The sequence below is a fragment of the Cornus florida genome, unplaced genomic scaffold, assembly GCF_030987335.1.
Source record: "Cornus florida cultivar Cherokee Brave unplaced genomic scaffold, ASM3098733v1 CherokeeBrave_3.0.0_Hap2_Chr01, whole genome shotgun sequence".
Lineage (NCBI taxonomy): Eukaryota > Viridiplantae > Streptophyta > Magnoliopsida > Cornales > Cornaceae > Cornus > Cornus florida.
This window is the reverse complement of record NW_026775571.1, coordinates 66495225-66515326: the sequence shown is the minus strand read 5'-3', so window position 1 is coordinate 66515326 and position 20102 is coordinate 66495225. Positions and strand designations below refer to the sequence as shown.

Genomic DNA, 20102 nt, shown 5'->3' with positions numbered 1-20102 from the left:
TTCAAGGTTCGATCGATCGAACAATGATCGATCTCAGCACTTCAAGATAGATCCAAGCCTTGACCAAAAAGCATAAAGTTTCAAAAGTTCGATCGATCCAACACCATCCTTCGATCGATCAAACACTTTTATCCTTATTCAAATGATTGATCATATCCATAGCTATACCACCCACTAACCACTTTTGTCCTTTTCCCATAAATATCTCAGATTTATCTTTTTCCAAAAAGCTCAGCCAGTTGGATCTATCCAGCCTAAGTTCGATCGATCTTATTTACTTTCGATCGATCCAAATTCAAGGTTCGATCGATCGAACTTCCTCCAGTGCGAAAAAGTTAAAATTCCATCTCATTGAAAGTTGTTCTTTATCCAATCATTAGGGAATATTGTGTGCACGACCCCAGCTCATTTTGGGTGTCATTTTGACCTACCTATATAAGGATAAGGATTGCTTTTACAAAAAGGAGCCAACATTATTTTTATATCATCTCTTGGAGAAGAAGAGGAGGCTAGAGACACCATTGGAGTTCTTCATCAACAAGGAGCAGATTTCAACCATGGAATTAGCCCTTGAGGGTTGGAGCATCATCACCATGAGTGGTTAAACATCCTCTTGGGCCTAGAGTTAGCCCCAATCATGCTTTCTATATCTTAATCTTGTGTATTATTGAGGGATTAGTATTGTAATTGATGTTTTGACACTTTGATATATATATAGATCTTGTTTATTCAATGATTTATGTGGTTTAATGCTTCCAATTGATCATTTCATTCTATCCATATGTCTATGTATGCTAGAATAGATGTTCATGTGCTTGTCTCTAGATTTTATATTATTGATGCATGTCTATGTGTATTGATGCTATAGATTTGGAGATTGTCAAAACATAGAGCTTAAAGGAATGCTTTTGTGATTCTCTTGATAATTCATGCTTATCTCTTGATGGATTGTGCCTCTCCCCTAATTTATTTTCATGATAGTTGAAGTGTAGTGTTAAATAAAAGGATAATCTATGCTTGTTGTTTGATGATCCAAGCTTTTGAATGCAATTAGCATATGTCCTAACCTTATGTTATATTTGGATTGTGAGCTTAATGAAAGGATTAATGACTTGTTTTGATTTATTGTACCTTTTACATGTTGTTTAGACAATATATGCTTCATTGCTTAGATATATTGTGCCTTTCACATGATGTTTAGACAATACATGCTTAACTAGTCATCCTTGCTTGTTGAATCAACCAAATACACACACACACCAATATTGTAACACACCATTTGCACTCATTAATCACCACCAAGCAATGCATATCTATATCACTTGTCAATGATATAGATATGCATTGCTTGGTGGTGATCTCTAAACCCTAAGATCTCTCTCTCTCTTATTTACTCTTAATTGCACTCTTTTGCTATTACTTAGTTTAATTTAGTTGCTCTTTAATCAACCAACCAACCAATTGTTTGATCACTCGACCTACTAGCCCTAGTTGTGATTCCACGACATTGCTCGATCCTCATAATCCCTTGGGACGATCCCTACTCACTCTTGCTATGTTAGTAGTAGTGTTGGTAGTGGTTTTTATAAATTTAAATTTGACATAAAAGGCTTTTCTTGAACCACACATTCACCACATCAATTTGGCGTGTAGGAACGGTTACCCGCCCGTCAAATTTTAGCGCCGTTGTCGGGGATTTATTGATTAGATTTGGCAACATCGGATTTGTGGAATTGATTATGATTAATACTCTTTTGATCGTGTCTTTACTTTATTTTTATTTTTCTTTTTGGTTTCTTATTGTGTTGTTCTTACTTAACTAGGTGCATTGTTGGAGAGGAAGTAAGTAAAGGAGCCATTGAGCATTCAATTCAAGCAAGCAAAGAAAGTAAAAAGCTAAAAATTCTAAAATTGCTGCCAAGCTTTAAAATTTGGAGTTGAAGTGCTAAAGGACCTTTGTGAGATTTTCTTTATTCAATCCCTTAGTTAAATCGTCAGCTCCCATGGAGGCTTATTTTTAATTGTCTTGCATCACTGTTGTTAATGTATGGGAGTATGAATTAAATGTTTGTGGAAGAAGTCTAATTGCAATGTTGTGAAGGCATAGTGTTTGTCATTCTTTGTGTTTGTTGTGTTTTGTATTGTGCATGCATGGGCGTCGTTCATTGAGACCAACTCTTGTCCCTCTTGATTTGCATCTTGAATCTATCGTTAGAAATCCTAGGGGAAAAGGAAGTTCAAATAGAGCCAATCTTTCAATGGATAACCATAATGATAATCATATTGAGGACATTGGTCACATAGACCAACAAGGTATCCTTCATCCTAATATGCATAATAAGAACATACAAGTACCATTAGGCATGCCTAGGCCATTCATTCATCAACCACCATAACAACAAGGCCAAGTTCCATATGGAATGCCAAAGCCAATGTATGCTCCACAACCTCCCATCAACAATCAAGGAATTTAAAACCAAGGTGTTCATGTTGCACCTCAAGTAGCTAATCCACCTCTTGCTTTAAGAGACCATTATGTGCCTAATGAGTATAATGTACCTACATGCATCCAATTGCCTCAATTTAGAGCACATCATTATGAAATTAAGCCACAAATTATTCAAATGCTTCCTAACTATCATGGACTTCCAAGTGAAGAACCTTACAAGCATTTGGATGAGTTTCTTGAAGTATGTTCCACCGTAAAATATACGGACATGCCGGAAGAGGTTTTAAGACACAAACTTTTTCCATTCACCTTAAAAGACAAGGCAAAGTATTGGTTTAACAATCTTAGGCCTTTTCAATCACTTCTTGGGCAAAAATGCAACAAGAGTTCTTGAAGAAGTATTATCCGGTTTCTAAGACCAATGCCATGAGGACCTCAATTCGAGAATTTTCAAATGGGGATGGAGAAACGTTTCATGAGGCTTGGGAACGCTTCAATGAATTGTTTAGGAAGTGTTCACATCATGACATGCCCAAATGACAATTAGTTCAATACTTCTTTAAGAGCTTATCGGATAACTATAAGGGTATGGTTGACGCTTCCATGGGTGGCTCATACATTGATAGGCATGAGGATGACGTGTGGCGTCTCAATGAAAGCATGAGTGAAAATTCTTTTCATAAAACACTATCATCCAAGAATGGTAGAAATTCACAAGGTAGGAAGAGTGTTGGCTTACATCAAGTCGACCATTCAAATGAAATAGCCGCCGAAATGAAGTCTTTATCTCAAAGGTTTGATCAATTTTTGATTAACCAAAACTCGGCGAACCAAATATCTTCCTTCCCTAACCATTCTCATCGTGCATCAAATGAAACATGTATGACTTGTTCTAGTGTTCTTCATTCTACTTTTCATTGTCTTCACGGACAAGTGTAAAGTGAACCTAATGAATAAGTCAATGAGGCTTTTGTGAACCAAGGGAACAATCCTTATGGTACTCATTATAATCCAAGTTGGAGAAATCATCCGAATTTCTCTTAGAAAAACCAAGGAGAGGGCTCAAACCCTTCCCAAGGCGGTTTTCAAGGGAAGTACATTCCACCTCCACTTCAAAACCAAGGATCCTAAGGTTATAGACCCTATCAATCACAAGGGAATCAATTTGCTAATTCTCATTTTCCCAACCAATCTTATTCCCAAGGTAATACTAGAAGTCCCGCCTTTGAAGAGAAAGTTTTGAATGCTTTGGGCACTTTAGAGGCTAACACTCAATTATTTCATTCTCACTCTCAATGTATTGCGAAACTAGAAACCCAAGTAGGGCAAATAGCAAACACTCTCAATGGAAGAAAGAAGGGAAATATGCCTATAAATGCCCCACCTAAGCAACAATGTGTTGTGGAAACCCATTCCTCATCGGAAGGCCGCACCATTGAACATATTAATGCGGTGACTACCTTGCGGAGTGGTAGGATTGTGGATAATCAAGTCAGAATGTCTAATGAAGAGAGTGAACCGGTACAACCTCAAGTTGTCACCCGTCCCGTTTCACATCCAATTCCTCCTTCATTGCATATACATGATCTTATAAATAAGAAAGTTTTAAAAGATGTGTTTGAAAAAGAAGTTTTGAAAAATGATGTTGAAAAGGTTTTATTGAAAAATGATTTAAAAACTTCTTTTGTTGAAGAGAGTTCAAAAGAAATTTTGAAAAAGTGTTTGAACCAAAGGTTCCATTTCCAGATGCCTTAAAAGGATCCATTTCAAAAGACAAGCAAAAGGCAAAAACCAATGAAATCATGAAAATGTTTAGGCAAGTGAAAGTTAATCTTCCACTATTGGATGCAATCAAGCAAATTCCGGCTAATGCCAAATTCTTGAAAGACTTGTGCACCCAAAAGTGAAAGAACAAGAGCCAAGCACCAAGAAAAGTGGTTTTGACCGAGCAAGTAAGCTCAATTTTACAACATAACACTCTTCCAAAGTTTAAGGACCCCAGTTCACCCACAACATCATGCATTATTGGTGATCATATCATTAATCGGGCGCTTCTTGACTTAGGAGCAAGTGTTAACCTTCTTCCATACTCGGTTTATGTCAAATTAGGCTTAGGTGAATTGTTACCGACGTCGGTAGTTTTGCAACTTGCCGATTGATCCATTAAGAAGCCTAGGGGTATAATTGAGGATGTTTTGATAAAGATTGACAAATTCTTCTTCCCGGTTGATTTCGTTGTCATAGACACGGAACCGGTTCCCAATCCTAAGAGCCAAATTCCCGTTATCCTTGGTCGTCCTTTCTTAGCAACCGCTAATGCCAACATCAATTGTAGGACGGGGATAATGAAGATTTCATTTGGCCACATGAAGGTGAAGTTGAATATCTTTAATCCCACACCCAATTCAGTTGACAAATATGAAGGAGAAGTCAATGTTGTAGATGAATGTCATAATCTTTAATGCCAAGGAAATGAGCTTTTGTGTAAAACCAAAACTTCCAAAGGATCATCTTTAACCTTGCATTCTAAAAGTCTTGTTTCAAACTCTTGCTTTGAAAGGGCATGGAAGCCCGAAGGTTGTAATTACATAGACAATGGACCAAAGACTTCTTTTGAGCTTAATTCAACAAGTTCTTCAAAGAATCATTTGTTGGGTGGAGTTCAAGGCATCTATCACCCCAACAAGGAGGGGAAGTATTATAAGATCTTTGATCCGGGATAAAAGAGTCCAATGTCTTGCTAGAGACGTTAAAGACTAGCAAAAGTATTCGTAGGGTGTCAAAACCCTATTCCTCCCCCATTTCTATCTTTCATTTCATTTCTTGCGAGGTCTAGATACTTGTTTTTGGTTCATATGCATTTCAAAGAACTTTGGTGAGGATTGCATAAGCTTTCATTTCATTATTGAGCATTCAGCATAGTTCGATTGATCTCAAACTTGAGTTCGATCGATCGAACTCTTCTCTGCATCTAACACTTGGAAAATTTTTCGACCTGCAAAAACCTGCATCCAAATCACCTTTCTCTCCCATCGTTTAAACCAACTCCAAGATCGATCAAGAGACCTTCGATCGATCCAACTTCCAAGTTTGATCGATCTCATGACTCAACACTTAGAAAAATTTTGAGGCTGCAAAAACCTGTATATTTTTACTCTCTGTCTGATCGATCGAACTCTTGTTTCGATCGATCTCAATCTTCATTTCATTATTTTAACTTTATTTTGACTTTTCAAATTTTCAAAAATCCAAAAATATCTTCATTTTTATTTTATTTTATTTCATTTTACTTTATTTTATTTTCATTTTATTTTATTACATTTTCAAAAATCCCAAAATATCTTAATTAATTTTTAATTATTAAGTGTTTATTCAATTTAATTTTTTTTTTTTTTAAAAAAAAAAAAACTTTGAAGAGAGTTCATCAAAATTCGATCGATCACAGTTGAGTTCGATCGATCGAACTCTGTTGGGAATGTTTTTAAAAATAGAATCGAGGGTTCTCAAGATCGATCATTTAGATCGATCTCACCCCCTCTCAAACCCTAGATCCTCTCGTCGCCGTCACTGTGTATCATCATCTTCCCTTTCTCCGGCAAGCCTTCCGGTGTCATCAAGCTTCCCGAATCACTCTCTCTCATCTCGGTTTCATCTCTCCCTCTTCATCTCCAATTTTCTCTTCGGTTGAGGTAAGAACCGAGATCTATTTTGAAGCTTGATTTGATTTGATGCATACATGTTCCATATATTTGATTTAGGATGTTTAGATGATCAAATCCACCATTTTTGAAGCTTCGAAGCACTGTATTTCCATATATATATATATATATATATATATATATATATGTATGTATGTTGCTTTGTGTATATATACTTTGCATATTTTCGGATTTTGATCTCATTTTGGGAGTTTGGGCTTTGATCAGTGATGGGGATTTGTTGATTTGTTGTGTTAATACGAACACGTTCGTGTGGGCCCCATGCTTCCAAGGTCACAGATCTGTGACCTTTGGGTTTTCATCGTCGTACAGTTCGATCGATCGAACTAGTATCTCCGATCGATCTTGAGAGATCGATCGAACTCATGTCTGCGATCGATCAAAATAGTGAGATCGATCTCATTTACTTTTGATCAATCCAACTTTTGTGATCGATCTTACTTCTTTTTATGATCGATCGAACTTCACAGATCTCACACACATATTTCATTCATCATATCCTATGTTCATGCTATCATATCTATGCCCAATGCCTGTGATATTCCACATTGGATGCATTTCATACTTATAGTGTTTAGCATGTTTCATATTTTACCACTTGCATAGATTCATGTTATATTTGTTTTGTCTATTTTACTTGACATCCATGATTCTATTTCGTGCTTTTAAATTTCTTATTTTGGCACTAACTCCCATTGCAAGTGTTTTTTTTTTTTTTTTTTTTTTTCATTTTCTTTTTGCAGGCCATGGTAAAGAGGAAGACCGTTGCCAATAGGCAACACGGGCCCACCCGCCATACTAGGCCACGGACAGAGGAGCCCGCAGAGCCCTCTTATGCACAGCGGGAGCCGACACAGGCTATCCCGCCTCAGTTACCATCTCATGAGCCTGAGGATGACCACATACCAACCACTTCTACGGCTCATCCTGCTTTCACTCCATCACCATCTCCACCGCAGACTGGAGCTGAGCATTCACATATACCACCTCAGCCTGCTCAGCCAGCTCATCTGTGGCGTGATAGGCCCACGCCTCGATATACACACATGACACTCGACCATGAGTTAAAGTTTGACACGGCCTTGTTCTCTCGATCGGTGCTGACCCGATCCGCCTACCAGGATATTATTCAGAGGGGCCTAGCCGCTATTCTTACCCCCGTTACAGAGCCGGTCTACCCACGGCTGGTTTAGTTGTTCTACCAGAACCTTCGACCATCGCTGCGTACCACAGTCGAGATGGTCACTTCTATCGATGGCCATCCGATCACCATCACAGTGGACACTTTAGCCCGCTCTTGCCGCTGTCCACACAGATGTCCTCCAAAGCTTCAGGACACATATCCGAGGCTATTGAAGCCTTCATATGCCGACATGGCAGTTTCTCTCACAGGTCACCATGCCAGTGGCATGACTTTCGCCACCCGGATATACCTTCCAGACGACCTATGGTTTATTGATTCCGTCCTTTACCGTAATATCTACATGGCGGGGCACAAGATTCAGAGGAGGGGCGATTATCTGACAGCCCTTTACTCTTTCCACACCAGGCACTGGATGTCCATTCCCACACTTATCTGGAGCGTGATAAGGAAGTTGTATGATGAGTACATCAGCAAGGAGACGCCCGGATGGGCTAAGTCTCTTCCTTTCAGCCACCTCATCACCCAAATTCTCATTAACCAGCGCTATCCCATCCATCCTCGGGAGCACCCCGAGAGAGGTTCTTGTTACTTCATCAGGAAGGACTGGAACAAGACCTACCGCTCCCTTATTACCAGGTTGCAGGACCACGCGGTACTGGCTGCAGCAGAGTTGGAGCTGGAGGAGGCACAGGTACAGGCACAGGCCCAAGCAGAGGCAACGGCAGAGGCAGCAGCAGCACATCCCGCAGCGGACGACGCACCAGTCAATCCAGCTGCCGAGCATTTAGACATCGACTTAGAGCGCCCTGCAAACGATACAGAACAGGACTCTCCAGCCAGGTCGCCCATTCATGAGCAGGAGTAGACTCAGGAGCTTTCTTTTGATTCATCTATGCCTGAGACTCTAGATATGACCCCCGGCTTTGGAGTACATCTGCAGACGCTCGAGGATGCTGTTGTTATCATCCGAGCTGACCTCACAGCCCACAGAGCTGAGTTTGCTGCCTTCCGCACGGATGTCGCGATCATATTCAGAGATTTATCCAGAGACATCCGCGGAGCCAGACCTACCCGTCCTACCTCATCTTCCTGAGTTCCCAGTCTTTTCTATCTTTTGATCCCTCTTAGGGGTGGCAAAAATTCCCAACCCGGTGGGGAACTGCCCCGCCCCCGCCCCATTTAAAGCGGGTTTGGAGAATGGTTTACTTAAATGGGGTGGGGATAGGGATTAAAAAAAAAATCGGTCGGTTGCGGGGCGAGGGCGGTGGACTAAGATCCCCGCCCCATAACCACCCCGTTTAATGTATTAAATTACTAATTTACCCTGCCATTTTAATATATTTATCAAATTAACCTTCACTATATATATATATATATATATATATATTGGAAACCTCTTCAGTTTCAAACCCTACACTTCATTGCGGCAGCCGTGTCTCTCTCTGAGCTCTCTCTCAAACCCAGAAAACATCCACTATTTCATTTTGGGGAGGAGGTCAGACCAGATCAGATCCGGATGAGTCTTTGGAGAGTGTGGTTGGGGACGAGGTCTGGAGGCTGTTGGGTGAGTTCGTCGTCATCGAGCCAGGAATTGTGATGTCCAAACTTCTTGGTTGGTTTGACTGTGAATCTAGAGGCTGTTGGGTGAGTTTGGGAGGCGGTGAGTTGGTGGGTGAGTCGGGATCGGATCGAGTCAGACCAGAGTTGAGTTTTCTCTTTCTCTCTAAAACTGTATGGTGAGGCTATGATGATTATGTATTTGTATAAATCGGAGGCTAGATCGTATATAGGCGAGGCAATGCAGAGGGTCTGTGAAAGATTGTTTCTTTCTTTCACTGGGCAACTGTTGTTGCAGCCATTGCGGTGTGGCACAATGTCTGATCAAAAGGCGAATCTGAGCCACCCCAACTCTGTTACCTTCTATATATGTTTTTTATTTATTTTGTTTTTTTTATGAGTTTAAATCTGATGTAGTAAAAAAAAAAAAAAAAAAAATTCAAAGAGAAAATCTCAATTTGGTTTTTGCATTGTTTAAGTATTCTTTGTCAACTCGAGTAAATTTGGTTGGATTGTAGTATGATTAGTAAATTAATCATGCTTTGAACAACTTGTATGATATTTATTTTCAAGACTTTTGTTGCATAAATATTCAAAATTAATTTTTAAACTCCAGTTGTTCCCTAATCTATTTTTCCAGTATTCCATAAACTTATGGAACATACTAAATTTTCGAGAAAGCCCTACAATGCAATTATCAAGGGCGAGTTGGTGGGTGAGTCGGCAAGGCGGCGAGTTGGTGGCTGAAATGATATGCCGATATGGGTTTTGAACTTTTGATTCTTGCAGACAATAGATAAATTGAAATATATGGGTTTTGACCTTCTGATTCTTGTAGATTTTGTAGTTTGCAGTTGCAGAGAGAGAGAGAGAGGGCATGTTTAGAGTTGAGAACGAGAATAGAGATGGAGGCGACTGGGGAGGCTAACATGAGTTGCCCTAAAAATATAATCGGTTATGGGGAGGGGGATGGGGCGGGGGCGGGGCAAGTGGGGCGGGGGCGAGGCTGGTTATGAGGATTAAAGGCAAAAAATTAACCGGTTTTGGGGCGGTTTTGGGGGCACCAAAATTAAACGGGGGTGGGGATGGGGAATGGGAAACCCGGCCCAAACCACCCCATTACCATCCCTAATCCCTCCCTCATTTTGATACTTTATTATTGTCAATGTATTATTTTTACAGCCGGTCTGTCGACTTTGATATTTTTGTTGTACATGCACTTTATCCGTTTTATATATATCTATTTTTGCTATGGATGTCATATTATTGTATTCTAATATCTGTATGTTTGACTCTATCAGGTGCATCACAGTGACTTCAGTGAGAGAGTGACACCCAATGACCACCCTTATACCTCTCTCATTTCGTTATCTGTTCATCTCATTTACACTTGCATGTCCACTGTGCACTGATTATCCCATTTTGTTATCTGATAAGTTTATCCAAGTGCCAATTTTCAGGACCACAGTTCATCCCAAGTTTTGGGGGGCAATGCCACCCACTTCGGATACTTCAGTCCCGATCATTCTTGCTTAGTTGCACTGGTATACTCTTTCCTTTATTCTCTTTACACATTGAGGACATTGTGCAATTTAAGTTTGGGGGGAATGGTGCTCTATAGTGTTAGTTTTAAATTCAAATTTTTAGCATGACTTGTGTATTTGATGGATATTTCTATGATTGGTCCATATCTAGTTATGATTTTGTTCTTTTGAGGACTATATTGCTTAAAATTTAAAAATTGCTTGACTTGAGAGTCCAATACTCCTTGTATGCCTTATGAATGCCATTTAGGAGTAAATTTTTCAAAAAATTGATATCATGTTTGCACTTGTGGCCCACATCATCTTGATTTTGTGATTGTTTTGAGATTCATTTTAGGATTCTACACTAGCACCGGCACACACTAGCATTCATTTGTGGGGTACATGCTTTGTTAATTATTGAATTGGTTATATCCCAATTGAGTTAGTACTGCATTGAAAGCTTTCATTCTTGATAAAGGGGATAACAACCCATTTTCACTAAGTAGCCGAGATTCTAGCCTCATCAAGTACTGAACTTCTCGCGCCGAAAGGTGGATGGCCCAAACTCTAGGTTAATAATTGAATTCAAAAAAAAAAAAAAAGTGAGAACTTCTCCCAAAAAGGTGAGAAATATTAAATTATTAGATGGTTGTTGTCTTGATTTGTAGCCTAGTTGATTTGAGCTTGTAAGTCCGTATGGGTATTTGAATGCCTAATGCCCTAAAGCCGTCTAGTTTGGGAGTCATTGACCTAACGCTCGACCTCATGAATCACTAGAAAACTTAATAGATCAACACATTGCATTATACTTCCATCTTTGATCCTCAATAAATAAATAAAAATAATAGTAATAAAAAAAAATCGAGTGAAAAGAATAAGCGCACCTAGAACAATAAAGATTTAATAAAAGGTCCACTTTGTGTCTTGATGATCAGTACTAGATTTGTGTGCTAGTTTGAGGGTAAGGATGTGATTAATTCTTTAGTTGGCTTAGATAGCAACACATTTGATGCCGGTCCACTCAAAAGGATTCTAGAGTTGTTTTGATTTACATGATCATTTTCTTGATGTGTGGAGGACCATACTTGCTTACTTGATGTTAAAATTTTGGGAGATTGCTTAGAAAAGGGTTAAAAAATGCATACTTGAGGTAGTTTTTTCCCAATGCTTGTTTGCAATATTGGTGCCTCTTTTGAAAGAATGAGCTTAATGTTTGTGGGTACTATTTCTGGAAACCCTCAGGAGATTTCACTTGTCCACTAGGGGTAACCTAGGGGTTTAAAAGGCTTGTTGCATATGCTAAGTGCAATCGTGTTCCCTACGAAAGTGGCGTTATCCATTTATTGTTTTCTAGATTCATACTTGTATAGTTGTTTATTTCATTCCTTTACTTTCTAGTTCATTGCTAGGGACTAGCAATATTTAAGTTTAGGGGTGTGATGAGCACTGAAAAGTGCGTATTTAAACCCCTTAAGCTTAGGCATTCTAATACCTTTATCTATCTTACTTTACCGTTTTAGATTGATTTCGTATTATTTCCTTTTTCAAGTACTTATTCTGAAAATAAGCTAACTTAGCCAAATAAGAGCTTAATTGAAGTAATTCTGGGATTAAACAAAGAAATGAGCAAAGTGGAGAAAGAAGGAAGCAAATGAAGCCAAAGGTGGCAAGCAGCAAAGTTCAATCGATCCAAGTTCAAGGTTCGATCGATCGAACAATGATCAATCTCAGCACTTCAAGATAGATCCAAGCCTTGACACAAAAGCATAAAGTTCCAAAAGTTCGATCGATCCAACACCATCCTTCGATCGATCGAACACTTTTGTCCTTATTCAAATGATTGATCCTATCCACAGCTGTACCACCCACTAACCACTTTTGTCCTTTTTCCCATAACTATCTCGGATTTGTCTTTTTCCAAAAAGCTCAGCCAATTGGATCGATCCAGCCTAAGTTCAATCGATCTTATTTACTTTTGATCGATCCAAGTTCAAGGTTCGATCGATCGAACTTCCTCTAGTGCGAAAAAGTTAAAATTCCATCTCATTGAAAGTTGTCCTTTATCCAATCATTAGGGAATATTGTGTGCACGACCCCAGCTCATTTTGGGTGTCATTTTGACCTACCTATAGAAGGATAAGGATTGCTTTTAGAAAAAAGAGCCAATATTGTTTTCATATCATCTCTTGGAGAAGAAGAGGAGGCTAGAAACACCATTGGAGTTCTTTATCAACAAGGAGCAGATTTCAACCATGAAATTAGCCCTTAAGGGTTGGAGCATCATCACCATGAGTGGCTAGACATCCTCTTAGGCCTAGAGTTAGCCCCAATCATGCTTTCTATATCTTAATCTTGTGTATTATTGAGGGATTAGTGTTGTAATTGATGTTTTGACACTTTGATATATATATAGATCTTGTTTATTCAATGATTTATGTGGTTTAATGCTTCCAATTGGTCATTTCATTCTATCCATATGTCTATGTATGCTAGAATAGATGTTCATGTGCTTGTCTCTAGATTTTGTGTTATTAATGCATGTCTATGTGTATTGATGCTATAGATTTGGAAATTGTCAAAACATAGTGCTTAAATGAATGCTTTTATGATTCTCTTGATGGTTCATGCTTATCTCTTGATAGATTGTGCCTCTCCCCTAGTTTATTTTCATGCTAGTATTGTAGATGTAGTGTAGTTGTAGTGTAGTGTTAAATGGGAGGACAATTTATGCTTGTTGTTTGATGATCCAAGCTTTGGAATGCAATTAGCATATATCTCTAACCTTGTGTTGTATTTGGATTGTGAGCTTAATGAAATGATTAATGACTTGTTTTGATTTATTATACCTTTTACATGTTGTTTAGACAATATATGCTTCATTACTTAGATATATTGTGCCTTTCACATGATGTTTAGACAATAAATGCTTAACTAGTCATCCTTGCATGTTGAATCAACCAAATACACACACACACCAATATTGCAACACACCATTTGCACTCATTAATCACTTGTCAATGATATAAATATACATTGTTTGGTGGTGATCTCTAAACCCCAAGATCTCTCTCTCTCTTACTTACTCTTAATTGCACTCTTTTGCTATTACTTGGTTTAATTTAGTTGATTTTTAATTAACCAACCAACCAATTGTTTGATCACTCAGCCTACTAACCCTAATTGTGATTCGACGACATTGCTCGATTCTCATAATCCCTTAGGACGATTCCTACTCACTCTTGCTACGTTAGTAGAAGTGTTGGTAGTGATTTTTATACATTTAAATTTGACATAAAAGGTTTTTCTTGAACCATACATTCACCACATCAATTTGGCATGTAGGAACGGCTACCCGCCCGTCATATATGCATTTATGGACTAAATAGATATTGTGAGATATCTATGACGTATTTGCGTATCGGGTCACTGTATGGATTGCAGTTAGATTAGAACTTGTTCGTGGGCCTGACCCATTCTTATATTTTTTAGGTATCGGACGATTCCAGTCTCAGGCTTGATCGTGCTGAGCAGAGACTATCATTTACTCTACCGGCGACGTAGGATTTCATTCCATATTTTAGATTTGGTTTTATTTCCAGTTATTTTATGTTCAGTTGGGATTTGATTTAGGGGTCCACTACATGGATTCCCGAGTTGTAATCTTGGAGGTTTTGGAGAATTAGATTTTATAAATCTTTAACTTTGGAGGAGTTTATATTTTAGTATTTCTTTCAGCTGCATTATTTAATTCTTAAATCTTTTTATATTCTGTATTCATTTTGAAATATTAATTGTTTGATATTCTCTCGGGTTTGGACTTGGGCCTGATCAACCCGTGTCTCGGATTCGAGATGTATCACAACTCTTGAGATTTGATAACCTGGTGTGATGTCGGAATTTTTTTACGGTGAGTCAATGTTTGTTTGACCTCTTTCGTTTTTTTTTCTTTTTTTTTTTTATTTTTTTTTCAACAGGCCTAGCGGTACCAAACTCCTACTTCCTTCAAGGAAGGTTAAGAGTTCAAGCCTCAGTAAAGGTATGTGTGTGTGAGTACCAATTAAAAAAATATATGCCATATATGACCCTGACACTATCTTCTAGTTTTTATTTTATTTTATATTTTGATGTCATTTTCTCGTTTGTCTATATTTAATTTATTTAATTAATAAATTTTAAAAAAGAAATTTAAAATTAGCAGTCAACGCACCAAGAATAAGTTTAAGATTAGTAGCCGATGTTAGTTTAAACTTGTGGTTCAATGACTGCCATAAAATCATCTCTAGCATGAAACTTTGTTTCAAATAAAACTCCCACCAATTTCTCAATTTCAATAATAAAAAAAAGATACAAAATAATATAAATTTAAAATTTAAAAGGAGACAGTGGTTGTAAAGTTGTAAGTCAATAATATTTTTCCACATATTTCAATGTGAAAGATTAAAAATTCAAGTCCTACATACTAATGTCAGTTATTTGAAAAAAATAATAATAATAAAAAAATAAATAAAAATAAAGGAGGATAAAAAAATAAATAAATAAAGAAGAAATGAAGGAGTCGATATATTCAGGAGATTCCTATAAATAAAGCGTGAGAAATTGGGGTAAGTACAGTTCCCTGAAACCCCAACCCTACTTTCTTTCTTTTCTTTCTCTTCTTCTCCAAAAGGTAGTATAAATACAAGACTGCTCTGCTCACTCTCCCTCTTCTCTCTCCATTTCTCTCTCTCTAACCAACTGCTGCAAACGGCCCTCTCTCTCTCTCTCTCTCTCTCTCTCTCTCTCTAACAAACAACAGAAACCAGCCTCCTCTCTCTAACCAACAACAGTAAAATCCCATTTTCTCCTCTCTCATCCACCTGGTTTCTATCCCCCACTTTCTCTCTCTTCTTGTTCCTCCACCTGTATTTTCCCTCTTCCACTTGTCTCTGTCTCTGTCTCTGTCTCCGTCTCTCTCTCCATGCGAACTTAGCACCAACATAGATTGAGAAATTCATAGATGGGTAAGTACATAAGGAAATCGAGGACGAAAGGTGAGATCGCGATTATGGAGGTTTCTCAGTCTCTTGGTGTTCGAACTCGGGCCAAAACCCTTGCTTTGCAACGGCTTCAGAAATCGGCGGTCACGCACCCGTCGACGGCGGCGGTTTCCGGTGGTTCGTACCTCCAGCTCCGAAGCCGACGACTCGAGAAGCCTCCGATCTTCCTGAGTGGAGGCAATTCGAAAAGGCAGAAGCAACCTCACAAAGAAAGCTGTCTACCAGACCCTAGCCGGAACCAAAACCCTAATTCTAGAACGGGGTCGAGGTTGAATTCGGGGTCGGTCTCGCTCGATTCTTTGAACAACAAGGAGGTGACAGGGGATGTGGTGGGTGAAGAGAACGAGGTTCTCGGAAACAAGAACGGTGCTGATGTGGGAATTGAAGCTTCTTTTGGAGAGAATGTGTTGGAATTTGAAGGTAGAGAGAGGTGGGTTTTCTGGGTTTTCTTGTTTAAAGTCTGATTTTTTTTGCAATTATGGTTTTCTGAAGGTTTTTGTTTGTTTGGTTGCTGAGAAAATGTGATAAAGAGAAGGAAATTAAAATTTCAATTTCTAATATTAGTGTAGTGTTTTGAATTTGAAGAAAGACAAGCCGGTTTCTGTTTTTTAATTTGGTGGAGAAAATGTTTTGAACTTTGAAGCCGGTCGTTCTGGTTTTTTTTAAATTTTTTTTTATTTTTTTCCTGCTATAATTAGTAATGTTGACTAAAATTTTTGTATCCCTTCATTTGCTGAGAATATGTAGGATATTAATGCAATCAATTTTTCTCCCTTTTTCTTAACTTTGAGGGTGAGGAAATTTTTTATCCTGCTAGGAATTCTTTGTTTTGGGTCTGAGAAAAAATTTGGGGAGTAAAGTCTGAAGTTCTGCGTGTTTCATTTTAATTGTCATGGGGTGCAAGAAAGTACCCAAATCTAGGTGAAATTTTCTGACCAAGTCTAGGTGAAATTTTCTTATCTGGGGAACTGAAGCAACATAAAACATACGATTCAGATTTTAATTTTCTTTTGTTTCCCTCAGTTTTATGTCCAGCTAAATAGAGAGTTGGGAAATTTCTTGTCTCGCATTTTGGCTGAATAATCGAATTAGCTCCTTTTGCTTAATTGCTTAGGGTAATCGGCATTTTTCTTTCTTTTCCTGTGTGCTATTGTCAGATATTTTATTGAAGAAATTTACTTTGGGAAATTTCTTCTTTTATTTTCATTTATTTATATATATATATTTGGTTTCTTTCTGTATAGTTAGCTGTTAATTTGATGTTGTAGTTTATTAATTTCAATCTTTCTCTACTACGTTTGACTTATATGCTCTTTTTTTGGTTTTCCCTTCACCATTTTTCTTGGATTTATGGTGTTTGGGATTTTTTTTTTTCTTTCCTTTTCTTTGATTTATTAGAAATCTCACTTCTCAGTCCTGAGTGTCTGTTTATGATTTGTGGTGGGAATTTTGTAGTAGTTCTGGCATAGAGTATTGTGTATACTACCATTATTCATAATTGTGGCTCATGAAACCTCGAGTATTGTTTATTTGTTAAATTTTGTATTTTTTTTCTGTTGTTAGCACTTCCTGCTGCAGGAGAAGAAAACTGTTGGTAAAACAATTAAATTTTTGGTTGACACCTCCAGTACTGTGTTCTATTTGTTTTCAGAGTTAATTTTTTTTAATGATATGGTTTATTTTCAAAATTTGTTTAGGGCCTTGAGATAAAGTAGCTTACTTCTAGATTTCAAGTTCAAAATATTTTGCTGCCCTGTTTGCACATTTATCTGGATTTATGCATATAGCACCCTATTTGACTTACTCTTTTTTTTTTCCCCCCTAGAAATTGGTGGTTTTAATATTTGGTTTCTTGATTTAATACATCCTCAGATTTTTTATCTTTTTGTCTCCTGGACATTGATGATTTTATTTTTCATTAATCTTAAAAAAATTCTTTGTTCTTCATTTTTTAATTTCCCATGTGATGCCTCTGTATAAAATAACTAGAATGATGTAGGATTGTAGGTCTGTATGACCATTTTATTTGGGGCTGGATGTGTTTTTTTTTTTTTTTTGATAAGTATTTTATTTGGGGCTAGATGTTTTGGGTAACAGGTTAGATATGGAAACACTTTTCTCAAACTACTTTGAGCATGGTCAATGCTTATACAACCTCCTTCGTTATATCTAATTAGATTGGTACCAAATATTGTTTGGCTCAATGCTTGATTTATGGTGTATCAAGTGGCTCATGATCACTTATCAAAAAAAAAAGTGGCTCATGATCAGAGAAATATCTCATTAGTACTACTTACCTTGAAAGAAATATATTAATTAAAAAAGAGAAAAAAATAATTAGAAAAGGGGGAAAGAGTTTTTTTTTTGGTAGGTAAAGGAAAGAGTTTTTAACAACTCTCCAAAGTTGCAGTCTTTTGGTGGACCATTGGTAATTGAAGCTTATCTTTGTAAAAGAAAAAAAAAGGTGAATTTACCCTTTACTTTTATTGTAGCATGATGAATGCATTAATATTGGTGTTCTATGTTATATTGGTGTTCTATGTTATGTTGTAAAGCTGTATTCGCTAAATGATTGGTAGGTCCCAATTACAAATTGAGAAATGTACGAGTAATGTCCTGCATGGCTGAACGATTGAATGAGGGGGAAAAAATATCATGAAAGCCTTTTATGGCTACCAAAAGCTAAAGCTCTTTAGGTCTTACATGTTGGCATACTGCTAAATCTGTGCTTTTTTTTATTTATTTTTTATTTTTTATTTTTATTTTTGGGCATCAGTTCTCTTACATACAGGAGACCGGTTGTGAATTGTGATACAGAGCTTTTCATGGTTTTTCTGTTATTTCCTTTTCTTTCACTCTCTAAATATTAGATTGCAGGTAGCTCTATTTGGTTTTGATATGGATTACGTCTCTGTGACAGGAGCACCAGGGAAAGCACACCTTGCAGTTTGATAAGAGATGCAGACAACATCAGAACCCCTGGTTCTACGACGAGGCCCACCTGCTTGAACGAGACCAACAAGAGAGTACAAAATTCAATTCAGAGACACATCCCAACAACGCATGAAATGGATGAGTTCTTTGCTGGTGCAGAAGAAGAGCAACAGAAACAATTTATTGAGAAGTACCCCTCATTTATATCTCTAGCATGTCTTTAGTATGATCTTATTTGCTTATGGCTTTCTTTCATGTATTGTACAATTGGCGTGTCCATGTATATTACCATTTCCTAATGGTTTCTTCCGTATGGATCATTTCTGCAGGTACAACTTTGATCCGGTGAACGAGAAGCCCCTCCCCGGAGATTATGAATGGGTGAAATTGGATCCTTAGAAGGTGTTTTCCATCAGGACTATCTTTTCCTGCAAATTATCTGCTGACCTGAATCCGTAGCATAGTTGAAAATATTCGCAGGAATTGTTTTTAGTTAGTTTTTTTATGGTGATGATAGTATTTGCATTTTCCATCAGCACCTTTGTTTTACTTGTAAAGAAGTAGGGGTATCAAAAATTTTAAGTGTAGACTAATGATCTGTAACATAACAGAGCTTGTGAGTTAACACAACAAAATACAAGAAGGTCCTTGTCTAACAGATCATCAGAGGGGAAGGGGAAGAGGATGGTAGGGTTAGGGTTTAATGAACTAGGGTTAGTCTAAGTGGTACAGAAAGTTGGTAGATTTTATATTTTTTCTTTTTTTCCTCCTTTGTCCTGTATTTTCCTCCCCTTTGTTGTCTATACTTGTACTGATGGAACTTAAAAAAAAAAAACTCTCTTGGAACAAGCATGGCATAGTTCTCTCCTCTCCGTGTTTTGTCTTTACTTGTATCATCATTCATGTCATGCTGCAGTTGAATTTTGGCCTTCATGTGAGACAATGCACCTTCTACCCACTTAGAAGATGCTGCCTGCCTCTTACTGTGGTTTTAGGCCACATTGTTCATTGACCTACCAGTCTTTAGCCTCTTCTCTGAATGGCTGGTGATGTTACAGGTAATGGTGGTGGGGCTGCTTTGTTGGTGGAAAGGTGATGGAAGTGTCATGTCTTTTCTTTTTTTTTTTTTCTTTTTTCTTTTTTTTATATCAGTGCTAGTTTGTGCTTATGTATATTTCATGCAACTATTTTTGGAAGTATAATTGTAAATTTGTTCATGTTCAAAAGGGGAAAATTCAGTAATGTGAAGATGATGTAATGATGTATCTAGGTTTAATTTTGTGCAGCACAAGGACATGAAAATTGAGGAGGGACCATAAAAAGTTGTGTTATAGAAATTTGGTTTCAATTGTAGACATGAATTGATGCAGGATTGATAGAAAGTTGAATGGTAATTCAGGATCATTAATGGTGATGGATATTGATGAGAAATTGACCAAAAACATGATTATAGTTTGTAAGTCAATAAAGGGTAACTGACATACTAGTGTGTGTAATACCAAATTTTGTGTGATTTCAACTCAATTTCTGCACTTGTAAATAGTTTAGTTTTGTTATTTTTTTTAATATTATTATTTTTTTCTGTGATAATGATGTTAGTAAAAAGGAAAGTTAGTACCATTTAAACCAGTAACCCTAGAAATGAAAACACTACTTTGATTCTCGATAGCACGGAGTAATATTAAAGGTTTGATTTGTGTAGGACCTTCGACTAAGTGGGAAGCATTGTAATTGACG

General features: G+C 37.5%; 1 protein-coding gene across 2 annotated transcripts; it reads left to right on the top strand.

Moving 5' to 3' along the window:
• Window positions 1-15014: 15014 nt before the first annotated feature.
• On the top strand, window positions 15015-19591 carry LOC132299299 (cyclin-dependent kinase inhibitor 4-like). Of its 2 annotated transcripts, none has more exons than XM_059795838.1 (3): window positions 15015-15861; window positions 18352-18588; window positions 18695-19591. In XM_059795838.1, coding segments are annotated over exons 1-3 (708 nt in total). In that variant the 5' UTR covers window positions 15015-15391; the 3' UTR covers window positions 18696-19591. The 2 variants fall into 2 exon arrangements, with proteins under 2 accessions (XP_059651821.1, XP_059651814.1); XM_059795831.1 differs by having other exon boundaries at window positions 15020-15861; window positions 18352-18555.
• The last annotated feature ends 511 nt before the right edge of the window (window positions 19592-20102 follow it).